Here is a 22350-nt window from a genome sequence, read left to right as displayed (position 1 = left end):
AAATAGCTGCTAATCAACCGATCTGTTTGTGGAGCAGTTATTACAGCTCTAGCTGAGAGATGGATCAGAAGATAAATTAGCACAAAGAAAACAGAAACAACTGGGCTGCCCCTCTCAGAAAGGTTTATTTACGAGGAGTTAAAGGTTGTGGAAGGTGGAAGTTAATTGTCTGCTTCCCAGAATGTCAAACTAATCTTTTAAGTGTTAATTTGCATCTGCACCAGCTCCTTCTGCTCTAACCAGCACTAAACTCTCCACAGTTCCAGCTAAAATCCTCTTCCTGAAAGACGCCGTGCCGCAGCACAACTGGTGCTTCCCCTTCGCCGTGGACGGGAACCCCGACGCCATCATCACCTGGCTCTACAACGGCAACAGACTGAAAGAGAACATCTACGCCTACACCCAGTTGATCCAAGACTCGGGCGACGGCTCGGTGAAACACGGCTGCCTCTTCCTCAACAAGCCCACGCACATCAACAACGGCAACTACACGCTGATCGTGGAGAACAAACTGGGCAGGGACGAGGCCACCGCCGTTGGGAAGTTCATGGACAACCCGTTCGACCCGTTCGACCCAGAGGGAATCATCCCAGGTGACTTCCAGAAAGTGTTTTGCAGCCGAATTGTGTTTGTTCTCTCCGGTACGAGGCCATCAGGGCGACTAAAAAGGATGTGTCATCCTTAATAACCCAGATTTCTTTCCCCTATTTTCAGGAAATCCAGGAAATGAATCAATTACAAAGCGGAGACTGCAGGATTCTGTTGTTTAGATCAGGATTGGGGTGGTGCACTGTACTGGGACGTAATGAAAGTGCTGCATGTGTTGAAAGGCGTGTCTAGCCCATTAACTGTGTCCCAGCACCCCTAAAAATAAGCATTTTCCTTGTTTTTTTTTAAAGGTTTGTCTATAGATGATAAAATGACCAAGAAAAGCACAAAAGTAGAAAAGATAAAGTATATTAGAAGAGATGTTGTCTCATTATTGACCTTCATATCTTTAAGTTTGTTTTCTGTTCCTACTTCATCTTCTAATTTAAATGCAAATTCTCAAGTTGTGACTCATCGGAGAATAAACATGGGCCTTTGAGGGGAGGGGCCTCAGTGGATCATCTCACAGATACTTGATCAGTTTAGGATCAGGTGAATTTGGAGGTCAGGGCAACACCTTGTGCTGTTCTTTATGTTTTTTTTTAGTTGTTCCTAAACTTTTTGTGTGTGTGCATCCTGCTGGGGATGGGGTGGAGTCTAAGTAACATCCACATGAATGAATGAATGAATGAATGAATGAATGAATGAATGGCAGGTCCAAAGGTTGCATCCTTGTCCTTGAATATTAAAGTGTTCTGCAGCATGTTAGATACCTGCTGCCTCGTTGCTGAATGTGTGGTCATAAATGTGTTTGTTCTCTTGTTTCCCACATGCCAGTCCTTGATGTGGATCCAAGTAAGTCTCTGATTGACTTTGACTCTTCTAAAAAAAACATGAATAATCTCTGTAAGTTTACTCCACACCGACTGAACCATGTGGGATTTTTTAACGAGTCCTCTAACCTCTTCTTCTCAGGTCCGACCAGCAAGTCAGACATGGACGTCACAGAGAACCCGGAGAGTCGAGTGTTTGTGGTACGTCCAGCATGAGCGCGTCGTCCATGTTTCCTGATACGAAGGTTAAAATCTGCGCGTGACTTTAACACCAGAACCTGTTTGTTCGACAGGTGTCTGTGGCCGTGGGTCTGGCTGTGTTCGCCTGCACTTTCCTGCTCATCATGCTGCTGGTTATTAACAAGTGTGGGCAGCATTCAAAGTTCGGTATTCACCGTAAGTTATCTCACATCTTACTGCATTCATGATCCTAAAAGAAGTAATTAAATTAAACTAGCTTAGCTTAGCATAAAGACTGGACGACAATGAGAAACTGCTAGTCTGCCTCTGTCTCGAAGATCAGCTACCTTTTATCTACCAAAAAATGGTTTATGCATAATGCTAAGCTAAGCTAAACTAGCACATCTTAGGCTTTGTTACCTGGGTTGAGTTTCTCTCTGTAGCTACTTCAAAGGCAGGAAAACAGGAAGTGAGCGGCTCATTTTAGAGTTGGAGCAAATTAGACGTCTTGGTAGATGACTTGTAGGAGGCAGAAGGATCAAAATATTTCTGTCATTTTTTACATGAATGTTGTTGTTAGTCACTATTAATTTGAAATTTTAATATTAATATAATAATATTATAAGGTGAAGACTTCAAATAAGGCCACTGTGTTTTTTTTCCTCTCCCTGCACTGCTTCATTATTTTTTTATCATATTTTATGTGCAGGGTTTCTACGGAAAGCATGGAATTGGTTTTTATAATTTTCCAGGTTTGGAAAAGTATGGAAAATGCAAACTAGTGTATGTAAAACAATGTTAAACTAAAGCTAAAATGTTTGTGTGACAGCACAGTTGCTACATATATGATCATAGATGGATGAATTTATCTGGGTTTGGGTTTAACTTATTTGTATGAGCTACATTACTTAGCTATGAAATTATTTAGTGACCTAACAGCACATATGTTCAGATTAATCCCTTAATCTATTTACATGACACACAACTATTTACTCAAATACCATAAAATTGATTTCTTTCCTTTTTTTTTAACTGAGAAATCTGGAAATTAGGGTCTGGAAAAAGTATCGAATTTTGAAATTTCAAATGTGTATTTTTAAAAAATGTGCAACATAAAAAAAAAATGAAACACACAAACAAACTTGAACTTGTAACTTGCAGAGGAGTAAAATGCACGGGGCCAATCACAGCAGTTGCAGGTTGCACTGACGTAATGTGCAGTTACATTTCCTGGGACGTGATTGTGACACTAGGATTCAGAATCAAAATGCCTTTATTGTCATTGCAAAAAAGATATGCAATGGAATTAGCAGTGAGCATCTATTTGGAGTTAGGTTAAAAGAACAGAAACGTCAACACATACATGCATTCAGAATAAATAATGAATAAACTTACAAAATACAAATATAAGGGCAGCAGTGCTCCCAGAAAGGAGAAGCACCATTTCACGTCTCGTTCCTCTGGTTGATAAACCTGATAGAAACTGTTTGTGAGTCTATTTGTGTTTTGAGACTGTTACAGATTAGAGCACAGACCTACGCTGCACCTATGTCACGCCTGCTCCCTAAATCGGGGCTGTTTACTTAGCGGCACCACGGTCCACACGTGACGACCCAGACTGTGAACTGAACTAAACTGATGCAGAGTGCACGTTTTTTTCACAGGGTTTCAGATATTCCTGCAGTGTTTGAGCCCAGAAATGAAACCCTGTAGCTGAGCAACAGTCTCACAATGCAGCACATTGTGGAGCCAAAATACTAGAGTCAGAAATAGTTCAAACACCGAACCTGTGTGCTTAATTTAATTTCATATTATTATTATTAACATTTATCTGTATTGATCTAAATTTTCCCATTACCAGCTGCTTACTAGGCGCCTAACGTGTCTGGATGTAATTGAATATCCCTGCCCTACATCCAACACAGAAACTCAAGTCTAGATCAAATCTCCTGGAGGAGGTAAATATGCAAACTGAAAATAGCAATTAAATTATTATTTAGTAAAAAATGTGTGGACGTTAGTAAAATAAATCTGGATGCATGAAGTTAAAGTGAGTTGATCCGACCTGTTTCTGTTACTTCTACTGGCAGCATGAGTCAAGTCAAAGTTTATTTCAAAAACAACCAAGTGCTGTACACAGCTACAGAATAATCATGCATACAATTAATAATAAATAAAACACTGATGGATTAAAAATGAGCAAAATTTAAAAACAATTAAAAAAATAGTAAAAAAGAAGATGGGAAATAAAGGATAAAAGAATGAAATAATAAAAGCCAAGATTACTCACTGAACACCATGAAAAAAAAAGGAGGTGAGTTAAAGTTTTAAAGTCTAAATCTGAGTAGGGGGCCTGTTCCACAGTTTTGAGGCGGCATTATTACCTCTAATATAACACCTGAATGTCCGAACTGCATTGTGGGTAATCTAGGCACCAGATTTTGACGAGGAAGAAGCTGATTGTTTCAGATCTCAGAAGGCTCTGAGCTCTGAGAAGGTAAAGACCAGGAGAGACGGACTGATAGAGGATTTCCTCTGAGCTTTAACTTTGCTCACAGGCAGCCGCTGTCCCCCCCCCCCCCCAGGCTTAAAGTGCCTTAATTACTGCAGGAGAACGACGTCCGAAACCTCCCTCGGCCACCGGCACGTGGTGAGGGCCATTAAAGAAGATGGATGGATAGATGGATGGATGGATGGATGGATGGATGGATGGATGGATGGATGGATGGATGGATGGATGGATGGATGGATGAGCAGCTAGCTTGTGGTACAGCTCCACCCGGATCCCTCCTTCCCCCCTTTTTCACTCGCAAAGTGCCTAAGTGGGCCTGATTGCCTAAGTGGACCCTGCTCCCTCTTTCCTTCCCTCCATCGCTTTGGCGCTCTCTCCTTGTTGTTCCATTTTCCGCCGTGTCGGACTCTGGGGGTTCTGTGGTTTGCCTCGCTGAGTGGGGTTTTTACAATTTGGGCCCCACTTGTTTGGCTTTTAATACGCACTATAGTCAGGGGCTGCTAACCGTTCAGGCTTCCTGTACGGTCATTTCTTTCAGCTCAATGTGGCCTGATTACCGCGTGGCTGATGATGGTGATTATTAGCGCTTGTCATCGTCTGTCACCATGGCACCAACAAATGTGCAACCAAGTTGGCGGCGGAGAATGTCGATTCCTCGAAGGGGGACAAATGGGCTCTGAATTGCTTTCTTTTGATGGCCGCCGCAATCACAAATGCTTGGAGGCTGATTAGGTGCAACACATCTCTCAGTTTTCGCTTGTTTCGTGTCCCGCCCCGTTTCATTAGGCTCATCAGTTTTGGGCACGGAGGATGACCTGGCCGTGTCGCTTCGCTTCATGAACTTCGGGACCAGCCCGCCTTCCTCGGATGAAGACTCGGGTTTGTCCAGCTTTGTAGAGAATCCACAGTACTTCTGCGGCATCATCAAGGACAAAGACATGTGTGAGTGTTTCCACTCCCGTTCGTTCATCAATAAACTCACGTTTCAGCGGCTCGACTGTGTCGTACGTCGTTGTTTGTTAACCTGTGAAAAAAACTGGACTTAAATGTGTCCAGAAAAGACGGAATAAGTAAGGCATAGGTGTTAACTTTCAAGCCTCTCAGCGTGCGTTCTCCCAGGTTTTCAGTGTGTTTCCATGTTTTTGTGATCTCAGGTGTGCAGCACATTAAACGGCAGGACATCGTGTTGAAGTGGGAGCTGGGCGAAGGAGCATTTGGCAAAGTCTACCTGGCAGAGTGTGCAAACCTGAGCCCCGACAGCGACAAGATGCTGGTCGCCATCAAAGTGAGTGACTCTTACACGTTCCTCTCCGCTGCTTTAAAAGCTGCTTCACTGTTAATGTGGTTTGGCAGCAAACGTGAAAACATCAGCTGTTAGTGTGAGGTCTGAGCCAAGGAGGAAGGATTTATCTGCAGGGTTTCTGCAGATTCAAGTGGAGTAAAAATAAAGTTTTTTTTTTTTTTTAAATCAGGAAATAGTTTGAAAAATAGTTTGAAAAACAACATCTCTGCTTGTTCACTTTGTTATAAGTTTAATTCACTGCGCTGCACCGGAGGAAGAAACCGAAACGTTGCGCTCACACTTAAAGTCTTCTCCCATATGATGAAATTACATCCTGCGGTTTCAGAGTGTCGTCGTCAGAGGACGGTCAGGTGGTTTTAATACGCGGCTCACGTTACAACAGGTTAATGCGAACCACAAATTGAAAAAAAAAAAGAAAAAAGGAAAACAGTGAGTCTGGCTCTGCTCACATTTATCATCCCATTAATCAGACACACCATCACTCACCTGAGCAGCAAGGAACAATAAAAAACTAACTCTCTGACATCAGCTGCTTTTAATCCTTTTAAATATTTGAACAACCAACATCTTAAAGAAGCATCCGTGCAGAATATTTCATGTTTTGTGGTATATAACCTAAATATAAATCCTATTTTAGTACTTATGTGTGAAATCATGTTGTATTTTACATCTAATCCTTACATTGATGATGTTCCAATTGTCCAGATAATAATAAACCTCTATTTATTCAGATAATACTCAGGCTAATATTCAAGAGAGACTTGTTCTAAAACAATGATTCTTTGCGGATGAGCATGTCTTCAACAGGGGGTTCGTGGCCTCTACGGCGTCTGCAGAGGCACTGCAGAGGGGTCACTAAGTCTTTGGTTGATTGGACATTTTTATAAACATTAAACTTTATGTGAAAGTGCCAAGAACAAAACAGGAACAAGTTCCAATAGAAGACCTTCCCAGGCCTTTAAGAAAGAATCTGAAAGGTGAATCAAAGCTACGGACTAACAGATATGCATTACTTGAAATGTGGATCTCCTAACGAGTTATTGCGTGCAAATTTCATGGCGTCTTTTTTTCGTGATCTTTGCGTGTGTTTGCAGACTCTGAAGGACGCCAACGAGTCGACGCGGCAGGACTTCCAGCGTGAGGCCGAGCTGCTGACGGTGCTGCAGCACCAGCACATCGTCCGGTTCTACGGCGTCTGCACGGACGGGGAGCCGCTGGCCATGGTGTTCGAGTACATGAGGCACGGAGACCTGAACCGCTTCCTCCGGTACGTAGTGGCTGAAGCTGGAGATTAAGTGTTAGGAATCTGAAGAGGCTGCAGCAAGAGCAGCTTCTTCACACCAGCTGATCTGAAACGACGTCCTAAAGTTCTTCTCCTGTAGATTCCTGAAGTCTTTCCGCGTGTTCGACTGGATTCAGTCCAGTAAATCTTTCAGTCAGAGTTGATGTAGTGTGGAGGAGGGAGCTCGTACCTTGTGTTCTCTATTCTAGAAATGTTCTGCTGCCATAAACTCCAGGTTCCAGTGTGACCGCAATGACATGTCGAAGTGAACATGTCGTAACCACAGACACTTTATCTGAAAACAAACTCCAGAAATATTCAGTTCAGATTCAGATTTATATAAAACAGACAAACCATCCTTCACTGCTTCCAAAAACTCCACAAACTAAATGTTAATTGAGAATAGTCACGGCTCTAAAACTCAATTAATCAGTGATGATAATTTTCTGCTCGAAGGCAAAGGAAAGAACAGTGGAGTGGAGACGGGAGCTCGTACCTCGTGCTCTCATAAACTCCATAACCTTCTCTGGAACATTTGTCTTTTCTTTTAAACGTCGCAGCGTTCAGGGTTTGTTGTTCTTGTTGTTCGGGTGCAGCTCTTAATCTGAATGGACTCCATGGATTCTGGTTAGTGATTTTATTGGAGCTGTTGAATGATGGTCAAGTGCTACCACCTCATCAAACATCCACATTCACTTCATGTTCCAGGGTCAAGTTCCCTCGACACAACAGACGCATTTAGGTTCATCTTCTTTTTCTTCTTTTTTAATTGGCAAAAAAAAACAAAAACAAAGAAGAAGAAGACTCTACAAGAAGGTGGTTTCTGTTCATAGCGGAACTAAAATAAAAAACAATATCGATACCAATCGGAGGAAAGTTGAAACTGAAGCAACTTAAAGGAATTTAACCATAAACTCTTTCATTATGTTCAATAAATCTGAAACAATTAGGCCATTAATCAGTTCATTCAGATGCTAAATTTAACACGTATAAACTCAAAGTCAGATATAAAGCATTTAAAATACTTCCTATATTTTTATTTATTGTGTTTTTATGCACAATCCTCCACTTACAGGAAGAGAACCGACACCATCCACTCACTAAACCACAACTAATTAACAACTACAACTATATTATAATTAGACGTTTTGATGAATGATTAATGTCGCGCTCTGACATCTTTCTGTTGTTTAAAACAAGAACCTCGACCACGCGGATAACTGCACTTCTTTTTAAAAGCAGGTGTGTGTGTGTTGTGTGTGTGTGTGTGTGTGTGTGTGTGTGTGTGAGAGCCGCTTCATCATCCAACAAACCTGAGGAGATAGTATTTAAAAGTCAAACCCACTCGGCTGACCTCGGTGCAGAGTGTGGTTCCAGTGGTCACTCAGGATCTGTGTGTGTGTTTGTTTAAGCAGAAATTCATCAAACACTCGTGAGTACAGGCATGGAAGTGGTTTTGGTTTTATTCCTGATATTTTTTAATGTTGCTGCTTTTCCTCGTTCTCTGCACTTCACAGTGTCTCAGGTCACATCTGAAAAGGGTCAAAGATAAATATCACAAAGCGCTGCATTCTTACCTTTTGTTAAACTGACTTCCTTCTCCTTCCTCTTAGAATTAAATCTCAGAAATATGAAAACTTTCGTATCGTCAAATCACGAATTAACCTCCTGCAGCTTCACATATGGACAGACTCTGCTGACCTTTGACCTTTGATTCAGAAAAAAAAAAGACTTTAACAGATCCCAGTTCATCCCAAATATTGACAACATTTTTGTGCATTTGATTGTTAAGATGAAGTGGAGATAAAAAACGAAAAGAAAATCTTTGTGCACTCGTTTGCAAATCTGAGCAGCTAAAACCACAGCGACCTATAAAATGACTCTGCTGACCATTGAACTTGTTCATTTGGCCAAAAAACTGACGACAATTGTTCGGCGAGAGCAGTGGCGCTGAACAGGGAGGACAGTTAGGAAAAGTCCACAAAGATAGTTAAAAAAAAGAAAATTAATAAGACATCATCATAAAAACTATACATGTTTAATATAATATTAATAAAAAATTACACAGACCTACGCACAACCTAAAGATACATCATGTAGAAGCAAATAAAACACCATTATATATGTGGAAACGCTGTCGTAGGTGAGGAAACACCAGAGTTATGGAGAAAAACGACACATCACATAAAAATAGTACAGAGACCTGAGAGCATAACGTGAGATAAATAAATAAATAATAAACTCTGGGTCACTTAAAAGCACTTTGAAATGCTAACTATCGGGACAATAAAAGAAATAAAAAAAGATTAAATAGTAACTGAGTGAATAAATATAGTTAAGATTCAGTTAAAAGACGAACTAAAAAGCTAAGTTTCCCTTTAAAAATATCAGTTGCTAAATCAGTCACAACGCCACCCAATACGAAAGAAAAATCAGATTTTAAAAAAAGGAAAGAGAGAAAGGAGGTGAGAGGAGAGACGACTTGTCCTCCTAACTAACTAGTCTCTTAGTCTCCTGGACGCCATAAACAAGATGCAGCTGCTGCAAAGCATTTTTTGAGGAAGTCTGCGTTGCTTTACTCTTATTTTGCACATGGGAGAGAGAAACTGAACTGATAAAAAACTATTTGAGGTCCACAAGGTCTGTTACTTTGTTACGGCCATATTTCAAACCTGAAAATCTTATTTTCTTGTTTCAATAGGTGCAGTTTTAAAGGATTATCTTAATTTATTTTGCATTTATGTAACATTCTCTAATGTTAACAGAGTTTTATATATTTATTACGAGGGTTCCAATGGGATTTTTTTTTGTTTTCATGGGGCCAAAGAGTACGGGACACAAATACTCATCGACCTGATACTAACAACGCCCATTCTTATCTTGGGGCATCATGTCCGGTCTTATACACAAAGCCAAGTGCATCTTTCCTGCATCTTCGGACAGAAATCTTGTTTTTGAGTCCAGTGATGAGTGTTTGCTTCATGTCGCTTAATGATGTAAAGAACCTGGTGATGAGTGGAAGCCGGTGGAGGTCTGGTGTCACGGTTTCATTGTGCTGCAGCCGAAAGAGGTTTTTCATATTGAAAACATGTCGAACGAAGCAACGTGGAAGATTTACAGAAAAGAGCAACATAATGAAAATGACGTGGGAGGATGTAGAGAGACGAATAATAAGACGTCCCCAGCGTGACCGGATGAGAGGACACGCTGAACAAAGACACATCGGGAGAGCTCATCCTCGATGTTTATGCGACAAATGCAAACGCACAGAAGAAGAAGAAGAAGAAGAAGAAGAAGAAGAAGATAGAGATAAGGACAACACACACACACACACTGAACCTAGAGCTGAAATCTGCCGGATTCTCACCACATTATTTATCCGATGTCCTCCCGTCATTCACCACTAATTGGTTGAATTTTAGAAATGTGGATGATTTCCTCTTGAATGATGATGGACGCGGTGGAGAACCAGCCCTTGAACCGCTCATCGAGCTAATGTGGAATCTCAAGAAGGAGCTATGCAGCAAATTGGTTCCTAATAACACTTTAATTGGCGATCAAGCTGTAATTTGCTGCTGCGCATGGAGCTGCTGGAGTCGCGGAGGCCGTGGTGACCTACCAGAGCTCACTTGGCACCTGGGAAAGCATCTGACGGCACTGGTGGAGCAGACGCTGTGGACGCTGTCTGCCAGGTGTCCTCCACAGGAGACAGATTGGGAATGAAAACACACACACACACAGAACCTTCCTGAGATATATGTTTCACCAATAGATGGAAAATCGCATTTCCAGCAGACAGAACGGGTGAAACGTCTGAGAGCCCCACGGTGCAGCTGCTTTCCCACCCTGCCACCTGCCTTTTAAACTAATAGTGATTGTATAGACAACTTCCTTTGTAAGCAGGGGACGAACTGGAGACGAGAGATATTAGGATGGATGGAGACACGTCAGCTGGGCTTTGCTCATTTAGGGCCGGAGTTGAACGTGAGAGTGGGTGTTTATGATCCAGAGAAACAACTGAGAGTCAATGTGCTCTGCATCTCTGGATTGCATTATTGCAAATCAATTGTAGGCGTATTACAAGCCTTATGTTTCCTATTAACCGGCTCCGTTAAACCGTTTCACTCTGAGCTGCTCTTATACCTCAGAAATGTTCAATCTGCAGATTGAACGCTGAGGTCATTGTCCTTCAGGTCAACCAGTGTTGGTGCCACAGTTACCAACACACCACGAGGCCGCGGCCGGTGTTAGAATAAGATGAAGAGCCGAGAGAAAGAGTCGGTTCTGTTCTTTACCGATGGAATCAGGTAATTAGCATCTGGAAGAGAGAAGCAGTTCAGTGTATTTCAGTCTTTAATTTTCAATTCTTTTGTTATTAATAACGAGCCTGTTCTGTCTTCAAATTTATTTTTCAAACAAAAAGAATGTCAGAAATTACATTAAATTACATTTTTAAACTTGAATCTTCATCAAAAAAGTGATTTTTTTAATTTTTTTTGTTTGTCTGAAATTAATCTCAGTTTCATATTTAATTAAGATTTTATGGCAGTTTGCCTTTAACAAATCCAACAACAACAACACAAAAAGAAAAACGTGTTTGCTCCGTAAATTAGATCAAAAAACTTCCTTAAAAGAAGTTTAATAATCAAATGTAAGACAGAGAAGAATTTCTTGACTTGCCTTTCATGCACGATGTCGTTCTTCTGGTTGAGGAGTGAAAAATAACTAAATAAACGCACTCATTTTGAGATACTTGTGCAGAAACATGTGCATTTTCCAGTTCTGTGGATGCAGTGCATCACATAATATTAAACATGTGACCCTATGACCTCTCGCAGAAAAGTAGTGTGATTCAGTTTTATGTCATTTACCAGCTCGACTGAAGAGACATGTCCCCTCTAAGCTTCTCAGATACAGGCTCTCATGACCCGACTCAACTCTTACCAGAAAATTACCAGCAGAATCAATTCCTAACATTTGTGGTCAGTGAGGAGCATCTTTATCTAATAACTCGATTCATTTACAGTATAAAGCACATTTAAAACAGTAAGGCTGATCAAGGTGCTCTTCTAAAACACAAAGCTGTGGGTTTTATGACGTCTCCGCCTCACATCCATCTCCTCTGTGCTTCAACCTTGATCTTGGGACGAGTGGTCGAGAATCGGTCCATAAAATGAAGCTTTGTTTTTGCCTCGACCCGACCTCATCAATCATCTCACGACCCCCCAGCTTCATCCACTGATCCTTTAAAGGGACCCTCGACCCCTCGATGTGGCTCTGCTGGACTAAACTAGTCTGCAGCTACAACAATAAAATACTTAAAACGTTTACACATCGACACATCAGTACCCACAATCTTTTACTTTTAATAACATGTTTCTATGAACCTCCTGAAACCTGAGCTTTTGTTTGGTTTGTATTTTTAATTTCTACATTTGTCTTTACTTGGGATTAGTGGGACCTAAGAAGTAGGGGTGTGCACAGCATCCAGTACAAGTATTTGTATTTGTTGAAGGAAAAGTGTTTCTGTATGCATGGATGTATCTGCAGTACTGGTTGGTGTTTTGCATTAAATGCAGCTATTAGAGGTGATTTATTCTGACTTGAAGGGACAGAACATGACTGAGGTGATTTGGTGGTTGAGGGAGACAACGAGAATAAATGAGAATAAAAACAAGACTCTTTACCAGACTTTTCATCCTGATCCTGAACGTTCCCTGAGGTCACATGAGGAAAGGCAGCTTTTTGATTGGATGTTTGTCTTCTTCTCCAATACAAATAATTTGAAAACTATTTGTTTGAAATAAGTATTTGTAAAAAAAAAAACAAAAAAAAACATTATTTGTGCCTTTCTGAATATCATATTCAGGTTCAGCTCCACCCCAACCAAGAAATAAAAAACTAAGCAATTTCTCTGAACAGGAAGTAGTTTTTCACTCAGTACTGTAATAAGACACCAAAGAAAAAATTGTAAACGAATACTTGCTAATTAGCGACGTTATAGCTTCTTACTGTTGCACATTGTCCACTTTTGTTGTGTGTTCTGCTGCAGAATGAACCTGCTTTCATGTTTTTACATCAACTAGTATCTAGTTAAAAAGTCTAAAAGTCTAAATGAAGCAACTTAACGTCCCCATATGAGGACACAGGGTCTCAGGAGGTTAATATCTTTGGACTTTTCAGATATTTTGTGATGTAGAAACTAACCTTCCTCCTGTGTGTCCCCCCCCCTGCAGAGCTCACGGCCCTGACGCTCGGATCCTGGAGGAGTCCAAGATGCCCCCGCTGGGTCAGCTGACCCTGCCTCAGATGCTGCACATCGCCGCCCAGATCGCCTCGGGCATGGTCTACCTGGCGTCGCTGCACTTCGTCCACCGTGACCTGGCGACACGCAACTGTCTGGTGGGCGAGGGTCTGGTGGTGAAGATCGGAGACTTCGGGATGTCCCGGGACATCTACAGCACAGATTACTACAGAGTGAGTTTCTCTTCTTTCTTTCTGGAAGAATAGTTTTAGTTTATGTCTGAACTTTGAACCAAACTCAGTATTAGTACTGTACGTTTTCATTTTGTTTGCACAAATTTCAGATCCTTGTTTGCATCTTCCTGGTTTAAAGCAATAAATATTAATTCCAGTCTCTATCATGCACGGCAGTCTTTAAGGCCGCACTGAAAACTGACACATTATTCCAAAAAGAGACTCATATTGAGCTGTTTAAGCCCTTATTGCCCAAATTACAGGGAATTTCCAATCAGAAGAGTACACAGAAAATAACTAAATAACTCACATCCTTTAATCTGTGGTCAGGTGGGCGGACGTACGATGCTGCCGATCCGCTGGATGCCCCCCGAGAGCATCATGTACAGGAAGTTCACGACGGAGAGCGACATCTGGAGCTTCGGCGTGGTCCTCTGGGAGATCTTCACCTACGGCAAACAGCCCTGGTACCAGCTGTCCAACAGTGAGGTGGGTCTGGGTGGAAACACACTCACTGGTGGCTCCATCGTCCTTCTATAGTCCAAAACAAGAGAGACATCTTAATTTGTTTAAGATAAGATTAAGATGTTTAGGTATTTGGGACCTGAGAAGAATAAAAAATATCAGCATCATCTCTGAACTGGAAGTAGTTTTTGAAAGAAATTACATGAAGTCAGGGATTATTTCACCGTATATTACAATTTAAATTTCAAAATATAAAACCATAAACGATGAAATCCCAACGTCCTCAAACGTGTTAATTCGTTAAACTTTCATAACAAACTAGAAAAGTTAATAAGCATCAATAAACAAGTGCAATGACCCTTCACTAAGACTAAGACACTAAAGGTGTCTCTTTATGAGGACAACAGGTCTAAAAGCTTCAACAAACCCTAAACATAATGTCCCCATATGAGGACGCCGGGTCTCAGGAGGTTAAAGGTTATGAATCTAGAGCAAGCAGCCACTTCTGCATCTGACTGCAACTTTAACATGTGAGTGTTAAGAGTTTTTCTGTAGTTGTTCTTTTTATCTTTAATTATTTTTCCTTTCCTGATCTTTTTTCATGCTACCACTTTAGGTTTATTTTTAATTCCTTCTTGTATGTTCTGTATATCTTCAGTTATAGCTGCAGCTGATGGGGATCTAAACTAAACTAAACTAAACTAAACTAGGTTCAGGTTTATGTGACATGTGCAGGATTAACGCCGGGTTAACATAGTGAGAGCAAACACAAAATGAATTAATTTAAAATTAAAGATTCACAGCGTATCCCCATAGACGTCCATGTTAAACCTCTACAGCCTGGTACAGTAACACCTTTGGTCTCTAGAACTAATTCCTCCATTCATGACATCTGTTCTTGGATACTCTTTTTTTTTTATAGAATTCACCACGACCTCGACCCCAGTTACATCTCCTATCTCCTATCTTTGACCTATAACGTCTTATCTTGTCTTCTTTCCTTCCCTCTGCTCTGATTCTGAAACTAAAGCTGATCTGTCCTGACCCCGACCTTGAGTTACAGATTTATGATGCGTTTCAAAGCCTTGCACCATTCTTCTGTATTTTATTGCATGTTATCAGTTTTCTTTGCGTTTTTATGTAAAAACTTCTGTTAACTTCTTTTTCTTAAAGCGCTTTAAAGTAAATTTGTGCGTAATTAAGTGCACATATTAATTAAAGGTGTGGCCGCGGCTCCTCTCACGCTTCACCTCTGTGACCGTCCTCTGAATTAACTGGGACACAATGAGCTTCAAAACCGCAGGAAACACAGAGGGTTTGTCCATGTTTATATACAGTCAGTGATCTGTAGGATCAGAATAACGTCACAATAACATCTGATATCTGCCAGAAACCAAAAGAAATCGCCCCCAGTATTGGTTGATCCATAGTGAGTGAATACATTTATCATAAAACAGCAACGTAAAACAACACAAATATCAATCAATCAACAATCTCAATTAATATAAAAGCTAAAGTAAGCAATGAAACATCTTCACTTAAAACAACAGTAAAACAAACTGAGAGAAATCCTCCCCAACCAGGACTGAAGGCCAGAGTCTGGTCTGGACTCAAGGTCTGAGCGGTTTTCATTCAAATATACGGGTCGACTGTTCCTGAGTTTAATCTAGAGACGTTCAATAGCAGCTGGTTTGTTGACTTTAATGAGCTGGACGGTCATTGAGACTTTTAAAAACTTTACAAAATCTTAAAATAGATCAGAAGCCAGGTCACAGAGGCCAGAAGAGTGATTTTTGATTTTCTTTTTTTCTGTTAAAATGTTGGTTGCTGCATTTTTTACAGTCTGCAGGCAACGTACTAGGACTGGAGACATGTAGAGACTAAAAAATGAAACGAGGAAAAGAAGTAAAATTTTAAATTAAAAGCACAACACATCTAAGAAGACATGAAAATAAGAAGTTAATGAGTTAGTTAATGAATTAGTTTTCAATCGATCTTTATTTCAGACTAGAATCGTCCCATATGAGAAAAATAGATAAATAAATAAAATAAAAATAACAAAATAATACAGGAGACAAACAGCAACAGGAAAATAAATAAATAAATGAATAAATAAATAACAATATTAATACAGCAACAGGGGAAAAATAAATATAAAATAAATAATGAAATACTACAGAGGCAAACACAAACAACAACAGGAGAAAAAAAATAAATGAAAAGAATAAAACATCAGTATCAGTATTCCCTATTTCTTTAAATAGATCATAAAACTACACATTAAATCCTAAGAACAGCCTCTAAAGGTGTATAAACCTCTGAGTTTCAGCATCATTCTGCCTCGTTTTAATTTGTTAAACTTAGCTTTACTGTTATTATTTCTCAGATGATGGAGGATTTTTAGAGTCAAACTTCATCCTCAGTCTCTCAGAAATGAGCAGAAACCAAAAGAAATCGTCCCTGAAACGTCTGAATTCATCCATCGCTCTTAAATTTAACTCGAACTGAAAACGTTCTGACGCTTCCACATGGTTCAGACTTGCAGAACGTTTTCACTGCAGCTGTGGAGACGTTAGCGTGCGCTCTTAACCCAATCAATAAGTTCATAGTAATTAAGGGCAGCCCAGTCTAGCCTCCTCAGCCCGGGCACTAAGATGTGGGACTCCATTGTGACCACAGCGGTGCTATTACAGGCCGTAACCCTCTCCCCTTTCAAGAGAAGGGTGGATCGCTTTTCCCTTGCACTCGATTCTAATCTCATTGTCGTACATTTTTGCCCAGGGCCAACGAGCCGTAACCTCGTTAAAGCTAATCTGTCTCGGGCCGATGAGGGACAGGTGAAATTATCGCGTTGCCTAAATACTCGGCGGTGGAGATAAATCATCCCAAAACACTGACGTGGCGACAGCGGCCATTTTTTTTTTACGGGGGCCTCTACAGAGGAGCCTGTGTGCGTCTGAGTGGCGGTTTGAAGAGGCTCCGGCTGTGACAGGACTCTTCTGTTTCGTGGATCGGGGCCGAGGTTAACGGCGCTGGAGGAGGCCGAGCCGGTTCAGATTGGAGAGCGCGGTGAAGTCCTTCTCTCATCCTCGACAGTGATTTATTCGCCGAGCGGCGGGAGCGTGTGAACCGAGCCCGTCGCTGCAGCCATTAGCCGGAGGTTATTCATATTTCGGCTGCTCTCATTTGTCCTCGAGGTCGACGCTAATGGCCGCACATCTGTAAATCTGCAGAGGGGGGAGGCTGCTGTGCCATTTATTAAAAATACTGCGCTTTTTTTGGAGCAGAGAGTCAGATTTTCCTCGCTTATATTTAATAGGATCTCACTCCAGGTCCACTGACCGTTTGCCTCTGGGTCAAACCAAGTTACACTTTGAACTCTGCATGTGCCTCAGTCGCTGCCTGTTTTTAAATCGTCGTTCTCTCCTCTTTGTCTTTGACTTCTTGTAACTCAGAAGAGAAGTTAAATTTAGTCTGATTGGTTGGAGCAGAGCTGTTTTTATTCTCCGTATCGGTTGAAACCTAAATGTCTCTAGACTCATTTAGAGTCTGGCTGATGATACGCTGCAAATAAGCATCTGAAATCCCACAGATCCCAATTTGTGCAGCCAAAATGAAAACATACGCAACTAATATTGAGTTTGGTTCAAAGTAGTTTACACATTTACACATGAAGACATTCTCCTCCGTCTTCTCTCACATGTTAATAATGATGATAGAGAAGGAAAAAGTCAAGGACAAGACAAAACAGGGCTGGTGAAGAAGACAAAAAACCTCCTCGAGCTGCATGATCTTAGTCCAAAAAGAGGGATTTTACTGGAAAACCATGAATGTAAATGTTGGTATCAGCTCGTTATTGATGGAAAAACTTATCTTAATGAGACAAACAACAACAAACAATCTCCAAGCAATTATTGCCTTATTTATTTATCAAGAGAGAAAAGTACACCGATCAGGCATAACATTATGACCGTCGGCCTCTGTGGATCCTCCCACAGATTCTGGATCAGTTTGGGTTTAACTGAATCTGAAGTTTTTTTTTAGTTCTTCCTAAAGTGTTACTTCTCCTGTCAGTGGTCATAATCTAGTGGCTGATCACTGCAGGTTTTGAATGCAGGTCTAGATTTGTATATTGTGTAAAATAACCCCTCTGTCCATACACAGTTTAAACATTTGCTTCACCACTGGTGCATCAAATGCTCACACTTGAGTTTAAAACCGTTCACAGCGTCTTAACAACAGACTTAAATCAGAAACAGAATCTGATTCCAGCTGCCGTCACGTTGCTCATAGCTCTGAAGATTGAATCTCTTTCCGGGAACAAAGGCGGTGGCGTTATTCCAGAGCTTCACCATCAGCTGTTCTTTTTTTTGTGCCTTCTCTCTTTCTTTTGGTTCTAAGTTTGTGTGTGATCAGCAGCAACAGGAACATTTTTTTTTAATGTAATTGTTCAGCGCTGCGAGCAGCAAAAAATAAAAAAAAGATCATTCAGTTGTTCATTGTGTTGAGGCAGAGGCATAAATCTAAGAGGAGGATTGAGAAACAGCTCCAGACGTAAAACACATGTTGTATATCACTTTCTTTAAATTTTTTCGGCTGTAAACATGTTTATTTCTGCTGTAAAGTTTGACATTTTAATCTGTGAGGAGCATAGACTGTAAAAAAAAAAATGGACCACATGTCTCCACTTCCTCCTGTTGGTCAATCTGACGCTAGTATCCCGGTCATAGGGGCGGAGCCACGTTATCGACGACCCGCCCACACTTCCTCTAGACTCACTGGTGATTGGTTGACGCTGTCGTCTGCTCAAATGTTGGATTATATACTAAACTGAAATGAAATGCCTGTGATGTGTATCTAAGTGTTTTAGTTTGGTCCACGTCACATCCACTAACATGGAGGGGGCGGGGCTTATAATATGACCACTACTGCAGCCGGCCACCAGGGGGAGCTCCACATGCTTTGGCTTATGTTGCTGTTGCTATGCAATTGGCCGAACAACCACATCACCTTAGACAGTGTTTTTGCGAACTGGCTAATTCTGTAATTTTTGTTTGATTGCACGTTGCAAGTTTATTTTGCTAGATAATAATCATTTCTATTTTATTTTAATATAATCTCATTTTATTTGATCTTTCTTGTGTTTTTTTATGAGTGTTTACAAAGTAATTTCACTAGTGGATGATTAAAGTCTGTCTAAGTCATAAGATTAATAGGACCTAAGAAATATACAAAATAAGCATCATGTTTGAACTGGAATTAGTTTTTCCAAAAAAAAAATACACAATTTAAGACACAAATGTGAACCAAAACATAAAACTGTTTATTTTAATGCAAAAGCAGAATTGAAAACGATGAAATCCCAATGTCCTCAAACGAGTACTAGTGAATTTGTTAAATAAAGTTAACAAGACAAAAGTGTCTTAGGTCTAAATGAAGCAGAACATGAAGCTCCAACAAACCTCAAACCTTTTAAACACGTTTAAAACTTGTAATTTAAATAAAAGTGTGTGAGCTGAGACAACGCGGTGTAAAATGTGAGGTCTTTAATCGTTGCATCTGCCTCTGTACCGGCTCATTGTTGGACCCTCTCACCCCTACAGGCCATTGAATGCATCACGCAGGGCCGGGAGCTGGAGAGGCCGCGTACCTGCCCTAAGGAGGTGTACCTGCTGATGCAGGGCTGCTGGCAGAGGGAGCCCCAGCAGAGGATGGTCATCAAGGACATCCACAGCCGCCTCCTGGCTCTGGTCAAGAACCCGCCCGTCTACCTGGACATCCTCGGCTAACGGCGCCGAGCGCCACCCAGGGGGGCGGAGACCAGAGGCCGGGGAGGTTTTTCCTTTTTCTTTTTTTTGGTTAAGTGAAGCTAGAACGAGTTCATTTCCCATTTCTACCAGTCGCTGCTTGATACTTGACGGACCAGGTACGAACAAGTCTGCAGGAAAAACGCTTCAATTCTGCCTCGTTCCAGCTCGATTGCAGCTGGATCTCTGTTTACGGCCCCGCCCCACATCCTGTGGAGACCTGTCGTATGTTTACCAGAGTGTTTAATGTTTATCTGGAGCGGGATCAGTGCGACGGGGTGAGACGTGCATGGATAAGTGTTGAAGTAACCGTATATGGGGCTTTACGTTTGCTGGGAATCCAGTTTCTACGGCTCGACTCTGAAGGATGGATGAAAGCGAGGTCGCTCCGCGTCATACGAGTCAGGGCTTTAAACACGTTTTACAGATTTGGCTCATTTGTACAGAACAGTCGCTGATTTCTGACGTTTTGATATGGAAAGTGATTTAAAGGCTTTCAGTAAAAAAAATGTACATAAAGATAATCGCAACGGAAGCTCGTCTGTTTCTCACGTGTTCGAATCCAGTGCATCATACGAATATTTTTCACAGAGAAGAAGAAGAATATTAGCAGTGAACGTGTCTTTCCTGGTGTATTAACTGCTGTGTTTACATTTAATCGTGAGCGATGAAGGAAGCGTCCTGACGAACTCTGGAGCGGGATAACGTGCTCCACGCTGAAATCCGGCACGGGGGCAAGATGGTGGGGAGGTGACACCCTGAGATGACTTTAGAGGTAGCAGATGGATTAAAAGTCCAGGAGGAGCCGAGCAGATGGCACTGAAATAGAGACATGAAGGGGGGAGGAAAGGGGAGGGGAGGGGGGGAGGCGCTGCCTTCAAGTGTAAATACTGAATGTAAATACTCTGTATTAATGTCTAAAAATATAAATATATATATGTATGTATATGTTCATGCATTGTTACCCCAGCACTTTGTATATCGTCTGCTCTTAACAATAAACAAAGTTGATTAAAAAAAATGGCTGCAGCCGCTGCGCGCGGGGAACATCCTCCTCCATCAGTCAATCCGTCATTATCGTGCGCTTCAGCGCGAACAATGACGGGAGGCTGCTTTTCTGTGCTTAAAGTTAGACATCTTAACAAGGCCATTCAAGAGCCTCCTATTATTTTGACGAACTAATCAGCAACCTGCGCCGTCTCCGCGGGATGCTCAGCAGACGGTTATTGAAAAGGAATAATCAAGTTTCATATTGCCTTACCGCCAGGCCTCCCAGCAAACAAACACCCTCCGAAAAAAAAAAAAAAAAATCGAGCTCTCTCCCTGTTTCTCCCCCCTCCTCCCCCCCGCTCCATCACTCTGTATGCAGAGCGTCTCCAGGGAGTGGTAATGGATTGTGAGTAATGCTATCATCCCTTTCTCTGTCTCTTTTCCTTCTTTTCTCTCTCCCTCCACCTCCTCTGGTGAAACCGGTGGGATGAAAAACCACTTGGAGGACTCGTGTTCTGCCTCATTGTTTCTTCTTCTAGTGTCTTACAAGCAGATTGTGCCCAGATGGGATTATCTGGCGCTCCGTGGTTGTTTGTCCCCGTTTTATCCGTAAAAGGGCTCCCTCGAATTCATGGTTCCAGAATGAACCTTTTTTCTTTAATAAGCACTCGAGGCTCCACCCTGGTTGGATGCGGCATGAAAACTAGGAAATGAGGCCGTGTTTAAAATGGAAGTGTCATTAGATCTTTGCAGGGTGAGAGAGGAACAGTTCCCCCCTTTTCAGTCCTCCTCCGCCCCGTCGTGAAAACTGGATGTCGATTTCTTATTTTATCATCTTCAGTGGAGATTTAACCTCCTCATTACAAACCAGTGTGAAAAATATTAAAACTACACATAAATCCAAATACAAACCTCACTCTTCTCTAATATCAGCTTCGTTGTGAGGGCGCTGCATATCGATCTAAATATCAATCATATTGATACCAAGGTCAGTATCGGTATCGGGTCGATACTTTTATTACAGTTTCTCTTCTATACATCCAGCAAATTACTCCTCAGGGGTAACAAATGAACCTCCTGAGACCACGGCGTCCTCATACGGGGACATTAAGCTTTAGGTTTTATTGCAGCTTATTCTACTTCATTTAAACCCGTTGTCCTCGTTCGTGGACACTATAGTCTGACATCTAGTGGTAGCAAAGGGTCAATACACTAGCTGGTAAAAATAATGATAGTGGATGAGGAAAACTTATGTATTTATGCTTATTAACATTTCAATTTAACAAATGTTATCAACAGCTACGAGCTACAACGTCGCTAATTAGCAAGTACTCGTTTAAGGACTTCTGGACTTAACTGTTCACAATTCAGATATTAAAACAAACACTTTTATATTATTTTACCACACATTGGCAGTGACTTTAGAGAGATTAAATAATGAAATGATCTGTGTCCACATATGAGGACATTGTTTGTTCTTTCTTTTTTTTTTTTTTTTTTTTAAAAATACTACTTTCTTTTGAAAGATGATGCTTAGTTTTTATACCTTGGAGAAATTAAAAATCCATAGCAAACTAAAGCTCAGGTCTCAGGAGGTTAAATTTTCTCATGTTTTCAAAGCTTCTTCGAAGAAAAGCGTCTGTGAGAAAAGTATCTCACACCAACGCGTCTCCATTCAGGAAACCAAGGAAATCCTGTCTTTGAGGCAAAGACGCGAACATATCTTCTTGTGTTAACTTTTTTTTTTTTTTGCACATTTTCATTCAACAGCTGTTTTTTCCTGCGGATGAATCTTCTCTCCGTTGACCCTGCAGCTCACTTCTCTGCAGATTAAGACATGTTCTTGTTGTACGGCTCTGCCCTCTGCTGGTCACTCACACTCACTGCTCACATTCACAACGCTAATAAACACA

At 41.2% G+C, this 22350-nt stretch overlaps 1 protein-coding gene across 3 annotated transcripts in view; it reads left to right on the top strand.

The window, feature by feature from the left end:
* The window catches only part of ntrk1 (neurotrophic tyrosine kinase, receptor, type 1), a 41471-nt gene extending 21489 nt beyond the window's left edge, over positions 1 to 19982 (top strand). The window contains exons 9-18 of one of the 3 annotated variants that reach the window (XM_047597625.1): positions 261 to 593; positions 1426 to 1443; positions 1564 to 1622; positions 1715 to 1817; positions 4900 to 5055; positions 5268 to 5398; positions 6511 to 6683; positions 12935 to 13175; positions 13506 to 13664; positions 19244 to 19982. In XM_047597625.1, the coding sequence (XP_047453581.1) occupies positions 261 to 593; positions 1426 to 1443; positions 1564 to 1622; positions 1715 to 1817; positions 4900 to 5055; positions 5268 to 5398; positions 6511 to 6683; positions 12935 to 13175; positions 13506 to 13664; positions 19244 to 19429 (1559 nt within the window). In that variant the 3' untranslated portion in view covers positions 19430 to 19982. Of the gene's footprint in view, positions 1 to 260; positions 594 to 1425; positions 1623 to 1714; positions 1818 to 4899; positions 5056 to 5267; positions 5399 to 6510; positions 6684 to 12934; positions 13176 to 13505; positions 13665 to 19243 lie in introns of all 3 variants that reach the window. The other 2 variants (XM_047597626.1, XM_047597623.1) reach the window with 2 other exon arrangements.
* The last annotated feature ends 2368 nt before the right edge of the window (positions 19983 to 22350 follow it).

Source organism: Mugil cephalus, chromosome 11 (genome assembly GCF_022458985.1).
Source record: "Mugil cephalus isolate CIBA_MC_2020 chromosome 11, CIBA_Mcephalus_1.1, whole genome shotgun sequence".
Classification (NCBI taxonomy): domain Eukaryota; kingdom Metazoa; phylum Chordata; class Actinopteri; order Mugiliformes; family Mugilidae; genus Mugil; species Mugil cephalus.
The sequence above is the reverse complement of the archived record's forward strand: the minus strand, read 5'-3'. Positions and strand labels throughout refer to the sequence as shown.